Source organism: Melozone crissalis, unplaced genomic scaffold (genome assembly GCF_028551555.1).
Source record: "Melozone crissalis strain CALT ecotype California unplaced genomic scaffold, PUWL_Pcris_2 ptg000027l_1, whole genome shotgun sequence".
Lineage (NCBI taxonomy): Eukaryota > Metazoa > Chordata > Aves > Passeriformes > Passerellidae > Melozone > Melozone crissalis.
The window spans coordinates 19,350,644-19,370,266 of NW_026535805.1; the positions used below are offsets into that span (position 1 = coordinate 19,350,644).

Genomic DNA, 19,623 nt, shown 5'->3' on the forward strand with positions numbered 1-19,623 from the left:
TAACTTTGCAACTGAATTTTGGTACCAGACTAGAAAGGTGCAAATTTCTTGTATAGCTAGTGAAAGAATGGGTGCAAAAATGCAGAATGTAGAACTGATTCTACTCCAAGCTCAAATTTCACCCATCAGAAATAATGCATGTGCTTGGTGTACACATTACTGATGGCAGGGTTTGTTGCTGTGCTTCCAGTCCCGTAACACAGAAGGTGAGGCTCCCTTGAGAGTCGATTCCAGCAATTAAACGACCCGTGGAACTTTTCTGCCTTTGACAGGAGTTAATATCGATATTGGTATTCCAGCCAACCTACAGATTAGGAAATCACATTTTCCTCCCTGTATTTCCAGCTGGATAACGTGGCTCCAGTTCTCTGTCCGAGGCTGATAACCAGCGCTGCTGGAGGATTTAAAAAGTCCAGGTTCATAAATTCAAACAAGCTACTCTGCCAGCAGTAGAGCGTAAAAGACAGAAGGTTATTCTTCCACGCACGCCCCCGAAGGGGACCTCAGGGGTGTCTCAGCCCTCCAGCCCCTTGGGTCCGGCCGCGGTCGCTCCAGCCTCCGCAAGCACCGCACTTGGGGCGAGCACGGCTGCGGGGAGCGGGCACCTGCTGAGGGAAACCATCTTCCCCTCAGCGCTAATATTGTTCTTTTCTCTCTATGTGCCGGCGGTGTGGGAGCGAGCAGCGGTAGGGACCGTGGCGCCCGCAGGCAGCGCCTGACGGCTCCGCCGCCGGGGCACGGAGGGGGCGGCAGCTCCCGCCGCGCCCCTGTCACCGCCCCGCCTCGGGATGACCGCGGCCCCTTGCGGGGAAGTGCGGGCATGTAATTTCCACGGTGCCGGAGGTAAGCGCCGCTGTCCCACAGCCCGTCCCGACCCCGCGGCCGAGAGGAGGAAACCCGCACCGGGAGCCGCCCCCAGCCCGGCCGCGGCGGAGCGGGCGCCTCTGGCGCGGCCGGTCCCTCCTGGCGCGCCGTAGCGATGCTGCCGGCGCCGCTGCCCTCGGAGGCTGTTCCCAAGATGGCGGCCGCGCGGGCGGCTCTGCGCGGCCGCGCTCCTGCAGCCGGGTAGGGACCCGCTCCCCTCCTCCCGCTGCTCCCGCTCCTCGCTGCGCCCCCGCGCCGCGCACCGGGGGCCGCCGCCATGCCGGTGCATGCATGAGAGAGGCCGCCGCGCTGGTTTGTGCCGCCGCCGCTGCCGCCATGGAGGAGCCGCCGCCGTCGCCGCCGGGGAGGTCAGTGGGCAGCGGTGGCTCTCGGGGCGAGCTCCGTGCAGGGAGCGGTGGCGGGCGGGGGTGCGAGCGCCGGGCCGGGGGTGCACGCTGTGCCTCCGGCCCCTCCGCGCTGCAGAACCTGCGGCTGCAGCTGCTGCTGCTTCAGCGCTTCTGCAGAGCGCCCACGGAGCGAGACGGTGCTCGATAAGAAATCTCTAGTGGCTGCGGTGGGTAAGGCAGTGTTTTGTGGGCGCTTTGCATTTAAAAGCAAATCGTTTCCTTCGCCCCCAGCCCCGCAGCGGTGCAGGCGGGTGTGCCGGGGCACTGCCCGCCCGGTGCCGGGGTCGGGCCGGAGGCTGCGGAGCGGCGGGGGAGCGGCAGCTGGAGCCCGCGGGGCGCTGACCGAGCGTGACCCGCGCTCCTTGACTTGTGAACTGCAGCCGTAAAAGCGCTGCCCTCTTGCAAGGCTGTCTCGTGTTTATGGCAGCCGGGATGAAAATCGGCTTCTCGCTGGCGTGCCGGTAAAATAGCGGGGTCATGGAGTATCGCTGCTGGCAAGGCTGCAATCGATAGTTGTAAGACGAGAGAGTTAGGAAAAAAAAAAAAAAGAGAAAGCGCTCACAAAGAAGTGTTGTGATGCCTCAAAGCTTTCTGCAACTGCTGTCACCTTCTGAATGTGTTGACCTGCGGATTGGCTTTTTGCAAGTCTCCATCTGTGCCCTGCTGAGAGATGGGGGTGCAAATTACTTTATGGTTTAGTGTTTCCAGCTGGCTGCAGAAGTGTTGCATAAGTCCAAGTTATTAATGCCGTGGCAGTTATTTCTCATTTTTAAGTAACATCCTGTTGATGCACTTCACTTCTCGCTAGGAGGCATTCAGGAAACGTTTTTAAAACGCTTGTATGATCAATTAGGATTGTAAGGTGCATTGTGTTCCAGGTGTGCTGCGCAAAATATCTGCTGTAGTGTTGCTGAGACAGTTCTTGAGTATTGTGAGCTGCTGTTTTGTACTGATGGAATAAAAGGGAAGTTGTGATGTGCTCCTGTGTGGGTCAAGGCTATGGGGTTGAACAATGCCTTTTTTAATGTGCATTAATGATTTGTTTTTGTCTCACGAAAATGCCAAAATCAGAATATATATAAAGTTTGTAAGATTTAACAGAAATATTATGAAATACAGATGCTGCAGGGCGACTGAATTAGTAAGCTTTTCAGTTCCTTTTCAAAGGACTCTTCAATGACTAATTCTGCAGGTTAAGCAGAAAATGATTTAAAATAAAGTTTGTACAAGAGCATGACCCTAGACCTGGGCTGTCTTCACGTAGAAGAGTAATCTGCAGAGCCTGAATGGAAAACACCCAGGCATTTCCTGTGCAGGGCCATTTCTGACCTCTGCTGGATTCTGCTTATTACAGGACAGTTTATATGAGTCGGATGTGGGTGTGGACAATGTGGTGACAACTTTACCCAGCAAATGAAAATTGAATTAGCTATTTCGGAGTGAGCTGGTGGGTGGGAAGGGGATGTCTCAAAACAATTAGGCAGCCTTAATTTGTGTGGGGTAGTGCATGTACTGCATCCACTGTGATTCACTTCTGTGTGTACTTTGTGTCCCGAGTTCACACCTGCCTCTCTGGCTTTATGCAGCACTTGCTTTTGCTTTAATGTAGTGCAAGTATAGTGTCTGAAGCTTTTTCAAACATGATTGCTTCTGATTTACATTTTGGAAACATTATTAGATGTTTATTTTCTTGGGGCTGCGAGGTCAGAATCTTGTTGAAATCAGTTTATTTTGAACAGGCTTGGGCATTTGAAATCCATTTCATGGCAGATCACTTTAAATCCTTTTTGTACAGTGTGAATGTGTTCTTATAATAAAGAGTTCTGGCTAGTATCAAAGTGCATTGCTATAATGCATTCTCTTTAAGTTAACTTTAGTTCTGGTGGAGAAGTATTCAGTCATTCTGAATTAGCAATACACCTACATTTGTTTGATAAACAAAACTTATTGATTTGTTGTTTTGAGACTGCTTGGTGTGAGAAATCTGCTTGTATTTGTGTGAGGATTCTCTCTCTTGTTAGAGTATAAATGCAATGGTAAGTTTTGTAAACTGAAGGCAAACATAAAATTTATGTTTTGATTGTGAATCCCTCTCCAAAACCACACTTTTTCCCAGGTCTTCCTTTCTTTCTTGAAACACACTTTGGGGAGGAGAGAGGGGAGACAGCTCTAAAGTGAAAAATGCTCAGGGAAGCTATGAGCAGATGTTGATTTTGAGGTAGAATTGCACTTTGACCCTGGATAGCATGCAGTGGTTATGGATAAGTGAAAAGATACTACTGAAAGGTTTAGTGAGGAATTCACATTTAAGTATCAATCCTTAAAACAAATGGAAAGTTTTCAAGCTAAAATGTTTCCACTTAAATAATTTAGAATGCTAATAAAAACAGATGCCTTTGGTGCTTCTTGATTATTACCCATTGGCGTTAAATTTCCCAAGCCAAGTTTTAGGCTTTTCCAAGAATTTTCTGGCACGAAATCCACGGTAGAGAAAAATGATGCCTTAAGCATGTCCCATGTTGGGACTTTGCCCTTTGTTTGGGGGCACTGCAAAGGCATGAAGAGCCATAGGGCTAACCTGACTTGTGCCCTGATTGCTTGTACCCTCTTTTCTCCAGTGCAAGGGGTGAAGGAAGGACCAAGGCTGTGAATAAAGTGGGACAGAATTGTGAATTATGTGGAGGCTTCCTCCTTGCTGGGGAACTTGTCAGTAGTCTGTCTGTCAGATTTGTTGTCTCCAGGATGACAATGAATTGGGGCTGTCAGTCTGCAGCATCTGTGGTTTGGGGGAAGCCTGAGGTTATGTTATGAATTGTGCTCAACATGTTTTCCTGCTTGCCAGACTATCTGTATGGCTGATAGTGTATGAGCAGTGAAAGAGTTTATTTTATTAACTTAAGATCATAGCTTCAGTGGGAAAAATGATTTAAGTATATAGAGCTTTGCCATAGCTTTTATTCCCCCCATGCATTTAAATGAGGTGAGATGTAATCTCTGTTCTATATGTATTGCATTTTCTTGTTTACATGTGCAGGACTGGAATGAATGACTGATTGCTCCACCTACGCACAAACACACATGAAGTGCTGGTTGAGATGTCTTTGGCATTTGTAGCAGTAAGGATTAGTCTGTGTTGTGTGGCTGCTTGGGCTGTTTTTATGTCTGTTAATTAGTGCTGTCTGTGTCAAGGTTGGTTTTACTATTATGTAAGCTACTGATATTGACCTTTGTGGAATGCAAACTGTGTGGTGATGAAAACAAATCTACTGAATTTCAAGGAAAGCATAAGGGATATGCAGTAATTCTCACTTCAGGGAGCTAATTGGGATTTTTAGAGGTTTATAAGGATTTGACTTCCATGACAACCACATTTCTTAAATTATATCCAAACCATTCTTTTCAACTGCATCCAAAATACATTTAGCAGACAATTTTTCATAGTAGCAACTGCTAGTCAATAGTGTGTTGACCTCTGTCAGCACAGGAGTCTCAGCTTGTTTTATCAGTTGTGTGGTTGGATTTGCTGTCACGTACAACGTTTATGTTTGCAAAACTGTTACTTTCCTTCAGTTTTATTCTTCTCTGATATTGATTGCACTGATGTTATATTTAGTCTGTAATTTATTAACGAAATAATTTTTGAATTTTAAAAAATAACTTAGAAGCTTATTTATTTAAAGAGTTGACAAGGGTGCCATGTTCACTCTTGGCTTACTGCAAACGTAAAGCCAAATGAGAATCTTTGTCTTTAACATCTGAATTTGAGTGTTACTAATGCTCACTTGTGTCCAGTCCAAGAACCCTGTGTGTAAAGTCACATTAATTTGTCATGAAACCCAATCAGGTTTATTCTGGAGCCAGACAAGATAGGATGTAACTATTGTGCTGATGAATGTCTCCTGCAGTCTTGGGGTAGAAGGAGGACATTAGTTCTGTTCTGTCTGTGTTCTGCTGATATTTAGTGGTACTGAGTATCATGTGTTGCTCTCTAATGTGGTGTAAATGTGTGGTTTATTGTGCCCTTGGCTTGCTTGTGCTGCTGATTTACTTGCTGTTGCTTTTCCTGAGAGCAGTATTTGGAAGAGTTTTGACCATTTTGGCTGTAGAGCATCCATTCAGTAAGTGATAACAAGGCCACAGTTACTCATGCCTCGATGACTTCTTGGCCCCGCTGTCGAGCTCTCCGTGGGTGTGACCACTGAGTTTTTGGGATGCTCCAAACAGTGCAGAGGACTGAAGTCCCATTGCATTGCATGGATTTTCCAAACCTCACAGACAAGAATTCCAGCATGCTGTGCTCAGAGAGCAGCTTCCATTGAAAACCTATTTAACTTCCAATGCTTCACCTTCAGGGTTCTTGTAGACTTTGCCTTTGTCTAAATGATGAACTGAAACTTTAGGATCATAACAAGTTGTTAGCTTTTTCTTATCTGGGAATGGAACTTTCTGCCAGAAGAGTAGAGTGTGTGTGGGAGAATGGGGGGAGAATGGCTGTTACAGTTCTTTTTATCTTTTATCACAGGTCTGTGCAATTCCCAATTTATCACTTTTATATATTATATATTTATAGTTGAACCTAGCAACCTAACACTCTTTTCTCAGTAGTATGTAACTGTTCTTGGTGTAGCTTAAGTTTTCCAGAAAAGCCATGCAGGTGTGTTAGTACAGATTTTTCATAAATAGTTCTTAATTAAGTGTACTTTACTGCATTGGTGTGTGGCTTGAGACCTTGAGATCTGATCTGTGCAGGTGCCAAGAGCTTAATTGCAGCACCTACCCTTTGGATTAATACTGTACTATGTAGAGCTCAAACATCATTAGTGAGGAAAGCATATTTCAGAGATTCTTACTTTAAAAAAATCAGTTCAAATTCCCAAATATGAGCTAGCATATAGTTGAGGTTGAAAAAACAGCACTAAAGGAGAAGCATGGGGTCTGGAATCAACGAATATTTTAACATCAGTAGTTAAATGAAGAGAGCTGGGTGCTAACTGGGCTGGGTAAAGCTCTCTTAGCTCTTGTTTCTGCAGTTCTAACCTTTAATCCATTTGCAGCCCCACTTGGCAGGCTTAAATGTGGATGTGGAAACCTAACAAACCCATCAACACTTTCACATTTTATTGCACATTATAGAGCAAGGGTAGAATTAAATAGACATTTTTACTTTTGAAATAAAATATGGCATAGTTTTAATCAAATAATCTATTGGGGGCAAGCTCAGAAATGAATGTACTGTAAATGCTGTTACATCATGGTTCAAATTTGTATGAAAACTTATAATAAAAATCCAAGATGGAAAAATTAGTTAAGCTTTCTCTGTTTTCAAATTTGCTGGTAAAAAAGAACTGAAAGTTCTGAGTATTTTTTCCTGAGATGAGAACACGAAGAACTGCCAAAACTTTTATGAGAGCTCTATTTTATTAATTTTTTATCCTTATTTCTAGTTGGTATAACTTGCAGAAGAAAAATTACTTCCTTAAATCATTTAAATTTGTCTCAGTAGTGCTTATCACTACTTGCTATAAAAAGATATGATGAATCCTACTTTGCATTGTGCTTAATTTATTCTTGAATCAATGTTTGACAATTTCTTCTTTTGAGGTTTACCATGTTGTTCTAATCAGCCAAAAGGTGCCTCAATACCTAACCACTCTTTCAATAACTTTGGTTAGATTTTTCTGTTACACTGTCATTCTGTTGTAAATATGGTAAGCACATATAGAAGCTTCTGCCCAGGACTATAGGAGAATTTTGGGAAGAGTGCCAAAGTAGTAGTAATTTGCAGAACTGACTCTGGTGGCTTCCAGATCTTGAGAAGGTGAACATTCTGTTAAAATTTTTCTGTTAAACTAAAATTTGCTAGTAAGTACGTTAGTGCTCTAAGGAAATTTGTGATGCCCAGTCAAATGTGTGCTTGAGGTCTACTGTAGAAATGAAGTGTGTTCACATTTGCTGGGTCCTTCCATTCTAATTAAACAGCTTAATTGAGAGTTACCAAGGAGGAAAAGTTGTTGCTGGGAATCAATTACAGTTTAACTGTTTAGCTCAAAGCTGTGTAATAGTTTTTCCCAAGTAATGGCTTTTATTTTGTCCTTAGTGGTTTCTGGAGAAACTATGGTGGTTTTCTCACAGTGAAGTCTCACTCCAAACCACTGTTTGTGTTGCAGCTGAAATACTTGCTTTATGTTGCTTCCTTAGTTGATGTGGAATTTATTGTACTTGGTTCTTAACTGCTAGCTGGGCTATTGTAGTGTACACCTGTAGTAGGCAGTGGGTGGCACAGGTTTCATAGCAGCCTTGAGTGCCCTCATTTGTGCAGCCCTGCTACAGGTTAGTTTTCTAAGAGAAACAAGGTGTAAATCGAGCACAAAGCAGGGCTTTTCAAGGGTTTCTGTTACACCCTGACAATTCACTAATGAAGTTGTAGTGGTTCTGTCGTTATTCCTATGCTCACACTCCCTTGTTCATATGTTAATTTATAAGAAAGCTACTGGAATTATGTAATCAACCAGTTCTTGATGGTTACACCAGTATCACTTTAAGCATTTTCCTGCCCAAGTATTTTGCTTTTATTGTTGCTGCAAGTAAAAATATGCATTGGTTTTGCAGCTAACTCAGCTAAAAATGACTGTTCTCATCTCCTAACATCCCTCTCTTGCCTTCCCTCGACGAGGAATGCCTGCCACATGGAACTTGCTAATGTGACATTAAGTACATTTAGCTGCCTAATCAAAATTAAAGTGGCTGAAGTTGGAAAAATCCTGCTAACAAAGGTGCTCCAGCTAAGCTGGATTGTTTTGTCAGCACCAGTGAAGAGCCAGGGTTGGTGCTTTAGGTTATACCTGTGCATCTGGAGTGCTGGTGACTTCTGACAAAGTGTCTGGAAAGCAGAAAGGACAGACAGTCATGTAAAATTGCTTCATGTGCAGCCAGAAGAGAGTGACTGAGGGCACCTTTTCACTTAACACTCAGCAGGTTGCTTTCTTCACCCTGGTGTCTCTACAAGAGAATGCCAGGGTGAATGCCTCAGGAAGGATGTAGTGGAGGAGCTTGGCTGTCGCGTGGCTGTGGAGTTTTTGCCTGTGGGAATTCATCTGACAGGTAAATGGTGCACCAAAAAACCAATGGGTTTGTTCACTGCCAGGTTGGCGATTGTCACATGATTGTTGGCTTCTGTGCAGAAGGGACGGCAAAAGGGGCAGGGATGTGCAACCTGGGAAGCAAAAGGTGCACTGGAGCAGGTTCCCCTTTTTATCATGTCATCTTACCATGCCTGTAGTGTTGGTAGTTTCTGAGGGTCTTCGCTGTAAAAAGTTGTGTGAATAGCTTTACGTTTCATACTTGATAAAAGTTTTTTGAATATTGCTTCCTTTTTTACAAGTATCTCTGCTGTAAGCTGTTTTAATGCAAACTTAGATTCTATAGGATTTGCATATGTAGACATACTAGATGAAAGATGCAAGTGCTTTTTTGCATTTTGTGTCAGGAGTAAATGGTAAAATTACTATCTGTTATAAATAAATGTTTTGCTCTCCTTTATTCCCGTCCAGGTATCAGCTTTTTCCCCCCACTATGGTGGTTGTTCGTTCCTAGGCTGCAGAGATAAATGATCACATATCCTGCTTTCCCTTGATTCCTCTGGGAGAAAAAAAATGTAGCTATGTACAGCTGAATTTGAATTAAAATATTTATTAAAACTGAAATTTTTATGCTGGTACTGTATCTTCTTTAAAACATAATTTGAAATATCCTTCCTGTAAGCGCTGTGCCAGTCTTAAACAGGGTGTGTATAGCAAAAAAATACAGCTTCATTTGTACATACTGTATGCAAATTCCTGCTGTGCTGTAATAAAAAATGTAATTAAAAAAAACCCAACAAGATCTTTTCCTTGCCTTGTACTGAAGATTTCCATTCGCTGCACTTAGGGCAGTTTATTGTAAATGCAGTAGCATCAAACACTTCATTTTTGAATTCACACGTGCAGCAGATCTTTGAAAATGCCTTATCCAAAGCTGGATTTTTAGTTGCTTCTGCTTTCAGTTCGGCAACCTGTCAGAACCATGTCCATTTATTTGAGTTTACAGCTTCCTTCAGAACATAATTTTTAAAAAGTGGTTAAAATACAGTGGTGCAAGATGTTTCCTAACGTTGGAATGTAACACTATGTGTTTACACCAGGTAGCTGTCCCGTACTGTAGCAGAACTTCAGGATTTTCCATCTTGTTTTCCTGATTAGGTTGTTTAATCCTCAGTCTTTGATACCCAAGGTGCTACTGATTGTTTAGTGAAGTCCCTTCCTTGAGCTGTAGGTCCAGGACTAACATTACATTCTCTTCTGCAACAAAATGAAACCTAGTACTGCCCCAAAGAAACTGGAGCTTCTGATTCCAGTTTTGTTGTGTGTGGTGTTTAGCAGCGCTGACTGAATACTTCAGAGTTTTTCTGTTTTAACAGGTGCAAAGGTGGGTACCTAAAAATTGTGTAGGCTTTTTTGTATTACCAGCAGCTGTTGGGTGATGACAGTTCGTGTCAGAATACTGTTTGAAATAGACTGGTTGCAACTACATTTAGGGAGAGCTACCTTAACAAGATGTGTTTGGCAGTGTGTAGTGCCTGTGTTTTCTGCTGCTTTTGCTGACTGGGAACATGCTTTACTAAGAACAGACTAATGTAGCTTTGTCTTCCTGCATTAATTATCCAGCTGAATCTGAGTTAAGGAGTATATATTTGAAAAACAGATACTTTGCTTTTAAAACAAAGCCACTGAATGTCAAGAGCTGGTACTTGGTAATTTGGGGCTGGACCCAAAAGATATTGCAGTTTTCTGTATGAAAACTGAGTTCTGTAACTGCAGAACTCAAACTTACTGCCCTGTGCTTGTAGTCCAGGCCATTGACCTCTGCTGCTCTGATCCCCAGCAGGCTTTGAGCCTGCCTGTGGGATGATGAGCAATGGCTGAACCTGAGTTCATTATCCAAGTGCCTCATGTATTTGAACTCATGCTTATGACGAGGGTAGGTGATAGAAGGGAAGAGTAAAAAGATGTTTTTTTTCCCCATATAGCTGTCACAGATTTTAGGATGATCTCTCGTTAATGGCTGTTACAAAGTTTGCAAGTTTGCATGATATTTCAGGAAACTGCAAAATTTTGTGCTGGTTAAAAATCTTATTCCTCCTACTTCAGCCTAATTATTGTAACGTTCCCCTGTGATCGTCAGTGGTCTTTTAATTTGCTGATTTTTTTTAGTGATAAATGAATGTATTTTTCCAAAGATTGTGGCCTTTATCAGTAGTGGTGGTTACGAGACTTTTTTTTTCCTGCCCTGCTGCTTCAAATTTCATGCCTTAATTTCTATCCCCCCTTCCTATATTTGTTTGCAGGCCTTTGAAAATCTACAAGAATTATCTTGATTTTCATGACTGATCTGGATTTGTAGGTACATTGCCATCACTTACTTAGCAAAAAAAAAAACCCCAACAAATCCTGTTGTCATCCAGAAGTGCAAATTAAAGAAATTATGCATTCTGTCATTTCAGCTTCTGCTTGAAATGCACCCTGTTATAACATACAATAGTTACTTTTGGAAACATTCTCAGTTTGTTGGGGTTTTTCGGTGCATTTCAGAGCTGTCAAGGTGTTTTGCTTTGGCTGTTGTTATTACCATACTGCTCTTAGAACTTTTACAATATTTGTGATTTATGCATCCTGGCTACAGTCTTTCTTATATTCCAATGGTAAATTTCCAAGAAGCATTTTTCTCATGAAAATTGAGACTGGGAACCTGTGAATAGAATATGAAAATTACACACTTCTATTTTTCCTAGTAGGGATTTGGTTTAGGCTGCTATTGGCAAATAGTAACTGCATTTGTCACATTTCTGGCTTTCACTTTGTGTGTAAGCCTGATTGAGATTTGGATGGTTCTCACTGGCTGTGGGGGAGAAAACCTGCATATCTTGGTAGCTAAGAAGAAATTAGCCTTGATTAATGTTTCTCAACCCTGGTTGCAACAGTATTTAGGAACCAACAATTCTGTCTCATAACCAACACTATAATCTGATTCAGGTTTGCCAGCACTGTGTTTTAGAGATTGGCAGGTTTAATTAGTCTATGGTTTGTTCATGATGGTAAATAACACACAAACATTGCCAATGCTGTGTCAGTAATCTGTAAAACCATAACTGATTTCAGTACTAATGTTGCTGATGAAGATCGTGCATGTCTGGTGTTGTGTGGATTAGGAAAATTGATCCTAGCATGTCAAAGCTGATGTAGCTGCTTTAGCTCAGACCCTGTATGTTTGGTCCATTGTTTTACCATAAGGTTTGCACTGATGAAACTGGTTCATTGTGTTGACGCTGATTTGAGGTCTGAGTTGAGGTATAGGCTTTGCACTCTAAACTGAGTATGCTGGATTTTTAAAACTTGCTTTGCAACCTGTGCCTTTCTCTCTCTAAGCAGAGCAGTCAGCTTTGGTTAGATCATCTCACCAGCTGCTAACAAGACTGCATCTGTTGTTACGAACGAGAGCATGATTGCTGGTTTTGTGATATGATTTCAAGTGCTGCATGTTTTGTGATGTCTGCTGTGCTTCTTATCAAAGAACATCTTACTGAATTACCCAGCAAAAATGGTTGGATGTTAAGTAAGTCATACTGGATGCTGCTGTATAGGTGTATTTGTAGTTCAGGTGTGAGGTTGGAGGGTAATTGGGACACTTCTGGCACTCATGCTCTCTCATCAGACATAGCCAGAAACAAACAAGGTAGAATTATAGAATCATTTAGGTTGATAAAGACCTCTGAGATTGAGTCTGACTGTAAAGTAACGTGTTGAAGTCCACCAATAAACCATGTCCTGTAAGGGCCCTATCTGCAGATCTTCCAAGTGCCTCCAGAGATAGAGACCAAAATAACCTGAAGTTCTTTAAAGATCACTTAGTTTGGCTTGGTGGAGAGGTTTTGATCATTAAGTTTTTCAAAGAGGTTGCTTACTTATAAACAGAAGAAAAACAGTGTTTTCACTGGTCTCCCCTAATGAGGTAACTTGTCCTAGTTTAAAACTGCCTTGGACACCTAACGTGAGTGCTTGCAGGATCTGTTCTGCCAGACTCTGCAAGAGCATCAGCACTCCACCCTGTGCCTTGCCAGGCCAGTGAGATCACTGAAAAAATAAATGGCTCCAGAAGTGCTGGGACTAATGACTTCTGTTTTATGTGGTTTAGTCTCTTGTGGTTGATTTGTCTTTGGCAAGATCAGAGGGGTGTTCTCTGCCTGTTTTGCAGTAGGAGTGTTTGCAAACATTCTCAGAAGTAAAGCTTTTCTGGTGTCCCAAAAGATGTAAACTTGAATTCTGCTTTCCCAGCTCAAGATCCATTTCTCCTACTCATCCACCTATTTTCACAAGATCTGTAGGAACCATTGTAAGACTTATTTTTTATATTTGGACAGTGGGGATTGATTGAATCACATTGCTGAGACACAGCAGCAGCATGATGTCCCAAGGCAAGGAAACCAGACTAAAAGCATTGGTGATTTTGTGTGGTTGTCACCATGTCCACATGGTAGGGCACTCCTGGGACTCCAGGTGGTGCTGTGATACCACCTGGGTAATTTTGATTGGGTAACCAGTAAAGTTTATCGGCAGAAATTGGTAAACTTGCCTGCTGCCTTATCAAAGCTGAAGTAGTAGAGTGAGAACAGTTCATGCACTAAGTGTTTCTGTGGCTTTGTAGAGAACATAACTGTTCTGCATGCTAAGGTATTTATTTCTGTTTATAGCTAAAGACCAAGAAAAAGAAGAGTATTTGTGTTTTGTTTTTGTTTTTTTAGCCTTACTGTGTTCTACTAGCTGTCAATATTCTGACATACTTCTTGCTGCAGTAACTCAGACTCATTTCACTAGAGTTATGAGTAACATTCCTTGTCTGCCCCTAAAATAGTAGCAAGTAAAATGTAATTTGTGATTTGAATGAAATTGAAGTTATCAGATACTGATGCTATCTTGCACTGATTTAGATTGACTATTTCTTTGCCTCAGTGTCTTTTACTAGAGTCAAGAGTTACTGAGAGTTCTGTAGAGTTGTTATTTGCACACCTGCTTCAGAAATAAGTGAGGAAATACAGGCAAAGAGTTTCTTTTTTTTGCTCCGAAAATGGTGTGTGGTGTTCTCCCTGATATGTGTTTAAGCAAGAGAATTCCATGTATGGCACCACTGGGGAATGATAGTACTTATTTATGATCTTAATGGTATTCTTGATGTTAAAATCTATGAAAAATACTTTCAGATCTCCTATGCTAGATAAAAGTTTTGTGAAGGGTGGGAGAGTGATTTTAGAAGTTGCCTTTGTGATATGAGGGGTTTAGAGGGTGGAGGATGGAAGAGAAGATCTCTGCTGTTGTCCCTGCTATTGATTATATTGAATGTCCTGCATTATCTTTGTGTGTTTGAACCTTTGTTTATTTACTGCATCTCTTAGTTTAGGCTTGCCACAAGTCTTTTCAGGAAGAGATACATATATGTATATTTTTACATTGTGTTCTTCTAGTGACACTGCCTATACCATCCTCTTTGTATGTTGCCTATTATTTATTTGACTGGAAACTTATCCTTAGGGATATGAAAAAAACTGGGCTAAGTATACATGGATGTGACCATAAAATAGAGAAGGTTGACTGTGGTTGTGATTTTTAGATGAAATAGCTTTTTAAGCAGATATTGCAAGTAAAATGTCTTTATCTTGATTGTAAAGGTTTATCTTGTTCTCTGCAGGAAAGAGTGCAAATCAGGAGATGCTACTTCCAAGATCTCTGAATCTGACCCTGAGGAATTATCAGATGAAGCAAGTGCTGACACTTTCTATGGCGCTTCTCCCCCCAGCACACCCCGCCAGATGAAGCGTATGTCAACAAAGCATCAGAAAAATAATGTCAGCAGACCTGCTGGCCGCTCCACTTTGAAAGGTAGGTGTGGTGCCTTGGATCTTCCCTAAAATACCTCTTGTTACCTGGTGGAGGTGCACTTATACAGAAGGTGGAGCTGGATATATACACTTATACAGAAGGTGGAGCTGGTTATATACATGTATACAGAAGGTGGAGCTGGATGCTGAGGTACAGTGAGAGAACACAAGGCAGCTGTCGTGAATTGCAACAAGGGAAGGCTCTTAGGTATTAGAAAAAAATTTTTGCTATGAGAGTGCTTAAACAATGACATTTACTAGAGGGATTGTTGGCTTGTGAGGTCTCTGTCTTTGGAGATTTCTAAAACGGAACTGGGTAAAATTATGAGCAGGCTAAACTAGTTTTGAAATAAACCCAATTTTGAGGAGAAAGTTGGAAAAAATTACTTTCAGAAGTATTTTTAATCACTTTTTTCTGCGATTCTGTGATTATAGTAATGGTGTAGCTGCTTTTCTCTCACTTTTCCTGTTCTGAACCACTTCACAGGCTGTTTATTGCAAAATACATTTTTTAGTGATTATTCTTTACTCTTTAATGTCAGTGAATCACTTAAAGTGTAGTTACTTCTGCTTGCTTCTGATGCTTTAGTATAAGGAGATACTGGGGGAAAACCCATACTTGATATGCGTTTTTCCCCTAATGTTGCTAGGTAATGGTACACATAATAAAACCTTTTAGCTTAAAATGATTTTTTTTGTTGTTTCTGAAATTGCATAGGTGCAAAAAAGCCATTTAAGATTGTATGTTCAATGTTTTCATACAGAATACAACTAGATTTTTGTGGGTTTGTTTTGTTGTTTGTTCAATATATTTTTAAACAAATAACAAACTATGTCAAACAATTATTTGCCAGAGTTATGGCAGCTTGACTATTGCTAGTTAATGTTTTGGAAGCAATTTTTTAAATTGCTTCACATGAAACAAGGAAATATTAGAGTGTATAGCAAGGGTAACATTTTTGAGGTAAAATATAGGGAAGAAAAAGGTGAATTGTTTGGGGTGAATAAGGGAATATAGTAAATTCTTTGGTTGCGTAGGGCTGTGGAATGCAAGTTCGTAATAAAAGAAGTGCCAACACAAACATTTTCCAAATTTTCTATTTCCCTTTCACTTCATGCACCCTCCAAATAACATCACTGAAGAGAGCATTCACCAAAATACCTCTTCCTTTTATGAAAATACAGAAAAATCCTGTTACTGTTGCCGGTTAACTGTAGGCATTAGAATTATTAAGCCCCTTTAACTTCACTAAAAGGCACATTTAAAAGTCAGTAAAATTCTGTTGCAACATTAACTCTATTTATCCCTGTATATAGTCACCATGTAAACTTTTCTTGCTTTTGGTGATTTTTTTGTTCTTCTATTTTCATTACGTGTTTTAAAAAATAGTTAATTTCTAAACAGAGACATTGTGATACTAAAGAAATATAATGTATTATATTTCATTGTTAACCTTTTGCTTCTGAGCACACGTGGAAGTTTGATACCTTTATGAGAAAGGAGGAGTTATTGTTTATCCTTGCTTATAGATTTAGAGTTTTTGGAGCAAGGTCTTTGTATTTGTGAGGGGAATGATTCTTACTTCTGGCATGATAATATCCTTTTCTTTGTTATCATGAGTATCTTAAAATATGTTTGAGGTTTTTTTCCCTGGTTAATTGGATAGTGTTGTGTAAAGTATAATTTTCTGGAAAGTTCATGGTTGTGTTTTTTTTTTTTTAACTTTGCCTATGTGTACCACTTCAGAACAGTTATTTTCTGTTATGAGGAGGAAAAAAAAGCCACCCCAAAACCTTGTGGAGTAGTTTGTTGACCATGAATGTGTATGCATATGCTCTTACTGAGCTTGAATGGCTTTACTTCAGTAAGAGAAGTCTGTCAGAGGTTGGTTGGATGTAACTAATTATTATAAAAATAAGTTTGAAATAACTTTTTAGGTGTTTATAGGTAAGATTTAAGGTATCTTTATTTAGATAACTGAAAGAATTTTGGGAATTAGGAGCTTGGCTTACTTTTACTTCTGGTACTTGGTTGTTTAATTTCTGTCACACCATGGTCATTGGGATACTCAAGATGAGAATTTCCTGAGGTCCTTTCTGCAAAAAATGGTAAAGCAACAGAAAAAGAAAAAATCCCTTGGTTTAGGGTATAGTAGTGGTAACTTCTAATAATAAGACTACATTTTACTTCTATCCATCCCTGTTTTTTAGTGATATTAAACATTTTTATGCTCAACCTAAGAAAAATGATTGGGAACTGAACTGAAATATGCTTGTTGTTGTTGCTGTGGTCACATTGTTTTTTCTTTGCTTACAGAAAAGATGAGTGTGCCATCTCAGTCTTTGCATAAAGACAATGGGAAAACCATTGAGAATGTGGAAGAGCACAGCTATAAGCAAGGGAAAAAGATCAGAGATGCCCTAAGGACAACAGAACGAGATCACAAGAAAAATGTGCAGTGCTCATTTATGTTAGACTCAGTTGGTGGCTCTCTGCCAAAAAAAACAATTCCAGATGTTGATCTCAATAAGCCTTACCTCAGCCTTGGCTGTAGCCATGCTAAGCTTCCAGTCTCAGTGCCCATGCCAATACCCAGAACTACGCGCCAGACTTCTAGGACTGACTGCCCGGCAGACCGGTTAAAATTCTTTGAAACCCTCCGGCTTTTGTTAAAACTTACCTCAGTCTCAAAGAAAAAGGACAGGGAGCAGAGGGGACAGGAAAACACCTCCTCTGTCTGGTTGAACCGATCCAATGAGCTGATCTGGCTGGAGCTGCAAGCTTGGCATGCTGGCCGGAGCATTAATGACCAAGACCTCTATCTCTATGCAGCCCGTCAAGCTATCCCCGATATCATCAATGAAATCCTCACCTTCAAAGTGGACTATGGAAACTTTTCCTCTGTAAAAAACGGAGCCAGTCTCAATGGTACTTCAGGAGAAGGAGTTTGCAAATCAACACATGGAACTAGTGCTTTGGGTTACTCGAGTTACCATGAACACCTCCATCGGCAGCGGGTCTCATTTGAGCAGGTAAAGCGAATAATGGAGCTGCTGGAGTACATAGAAGCACTTTATCCATCTCTGCAGGCTCTTCAAAAGGACTACGAAAAGTATGCTGCAAAGGACTTCCAAGACAGGGTGCAGGCACTCTGTCTATGGTTAAATATTACAAAAGACTTAAACCAGAAACTAAGGATTATGGGGACTGTATTGGGCATCAAAAATCTGTCTGACATTGGCTGGCCAGTGTTTGAAATTCCTTCTCCTCGACTGTCTAAGGACAATGATCCAGATGATGAAGACATTGATAGGGAAGTAGAAGTAAAGGAGTCCTCAGGAACATGCACAGAAGAGAGTGATGGTGAAGAACAAATCTCTGAGGAGAATGTTGAGGAACTCAGACAAGCCATCAAGAACAATTTTACTAATAAACCAAATTTTGACTTTCAGGACCATTTTTCAAGGAGGCTTGATAGGCTTGAATCTGAGGATGACTCTACTTCCTGGGTTATTCCAGAATGCAGCACTGAGGGAAGCTGCAGCCAACACTGTTTGACCTCTATTTACAGGCCGTTTGTTGATAAAGCACTGAAGCAAATGGGGTTGAGGAAACTGATTTTAAGACTGCACAAGCTAATGCATGGCTCATTGCAAAGGGCCCGTATGGCGTTAGTAAGGAGGGATCACCAGCTGGAGGTAGGTTACTGGTGTAAATGGATTACAGGAGCACCTCCTTGCTGTGTTGTTCCTAACTGAAAATGTAGGAATTGGGATCTTATCAACATTTTGGTTGCTTAATTGGTTTTTGAAAAACAATATATATTATGATTATGAGCTCAGTTTTCGTTCCATGGAAATGAATCTGTCGTTTGACTGAATTTGTGTTATTGTTCATAATTGAAATGACATTTTTGTGATAACATTTTTGTTCATTATATTTTTTAATGTCTAAATCAACAAGTCAGAAAAATCACTGTGGAAAATCAGGCACAACAGTTGAATTTGAGAAAAATCAGCTATGGAGGTGGTAATTTTTCTTGTCTTCAAGACTGGATGTTTTTCTGCAAGACATTCTTTATAAAAATGTAAAAATGTCACTGTAGTTTTTTTTTTTTGATGGTTTTTCTTGTCTACACAAATGAAGTACTGTGATGGCACGTTGTGCTTGAGGAGAGGTGGGATAAATGAATGGACTCAACCTTGAAATCTGTGAAAACAAGTCATGTTAGTGTTGCATTCTTTAGCGGGCTTTCAACTAAATTACTTTTTTTTTTTGGGTAATTTTATATTCTTAATTAAGAATGACTGAGTTAATAAAACCAATGTAGGAATTAAGCAGTAAGTGAAGTACAGTAGTTTCATATTGTAAGATGTGGTCACTAATTCTGTCAATGCAGAGTATTGTTTCTTAATATAAACTGTTATCTAATTTGTAGGTATTTTTATGCTAGGAAAATTGGTAGTAAGGATTACTTGATCTCCTTGGTAAAGTGGCACTGAGAATTCTGGGCAAAATTCTGAGAATTCTGGACAAAGGCATGTCTTAGCCGACATGCCCATTCTGAAATGGATATCATATGTGGTCTTCAAAATGTTGCAGATCTCTTAATGTTGACTGTCACATTTGCAAAAGGACTAAGAATTGCTGATCTCCCTTAGAAGTTATTTTTTTAGGATGAATAAATTTATAAATATAAAGCTATTTAATTTTGAAAGGTTTTTATTTGTACTGTTACTAGTGTCGATATTACTGTAGAAATTAAGCTATTAGTTGAAATTTTATTTATTCTTTAATTGGTTTCAGCTTGTGTTTTAGAAAATTTGCATTAGAAATGCGTGAACATTTCCTTAGACTCAAGTGCCTAAGCAAAACTTGCAGGTATCTTGTTAGAGTAACCAAAAGCACCCCGAAACCACATACACTTAGAAAGTTCAGCTTAATATATATATAGGTTGAAATAAATTTAAAAAAACCAAAGTAAACAAGACATAATATGGGGGTATTGAAAATGGACTTTGAATATATTTTTGGAGCTGCTAAATACCTCAAAAGTTTTGACTGCATAAGGGTTTTTAAAACAAGTTAGTGAAAGATTAGGTAGCTAGAGTTTTTGCTGCACCTTCAGAGAATTAGACTTTCTCGTAATGTAGTGTTGGATGACTTGTATAAGATGTAAGGTTAATCTTTTCTCCCTTCTCTACCCTTGTAATTACTTTGAATGTTCATTTTCAGTAATTATTTAATCTCTTTTAAGTAATGATTTTTAGTGAAGGTGTATGTTAAATATAAATTGTCAACTTCTTTCCTGCACCAACATTTGAAGGACGTTACCAGAAAAAAGCCACAAACAACTCTGTCAGAATTGAGGTACTTACTGCAGCAAA

At 40.4% G+C, this 19,623-nt stretch overlaps 1 protein-coding gene across 5 annotated transcripts in view; it reads left to right on the forward strand.

The window, feature by feature from the left end:
- The first annotated feature begins 1,078 nt into the window (after positions 1-1,078).
- MAP3K4 (mitogen-activated protein kinase kinase kinase 4) overlaps positions 1,079-19,623 on the forward strand; it is a 62,761-nt gene continuing 44,216 nt past the window's right edge. For all 5 annotated transcript variants that reach the window (XM_054279458.1, XM_054279460.1, XM_054279459.1 and 2 more), the window contains exons 1-3: positions 1,079-1,232; positions 14,046-14,236; positions 16,553-17,934. In XM_054279458.1, the coding sequence (XP_054135433.1) occupies positions 1,156-1,232; positions 14,046-14,236; positions 16,553-17,934 (1,650 nt within the window). In that variant the 5' untranslated portion in view covers positions 1,079-1,155. The remainder of the gene's footprint in view (positions 1,233-14,045; positions 14,237-16,552; positions 17,935-19,623) is intronic.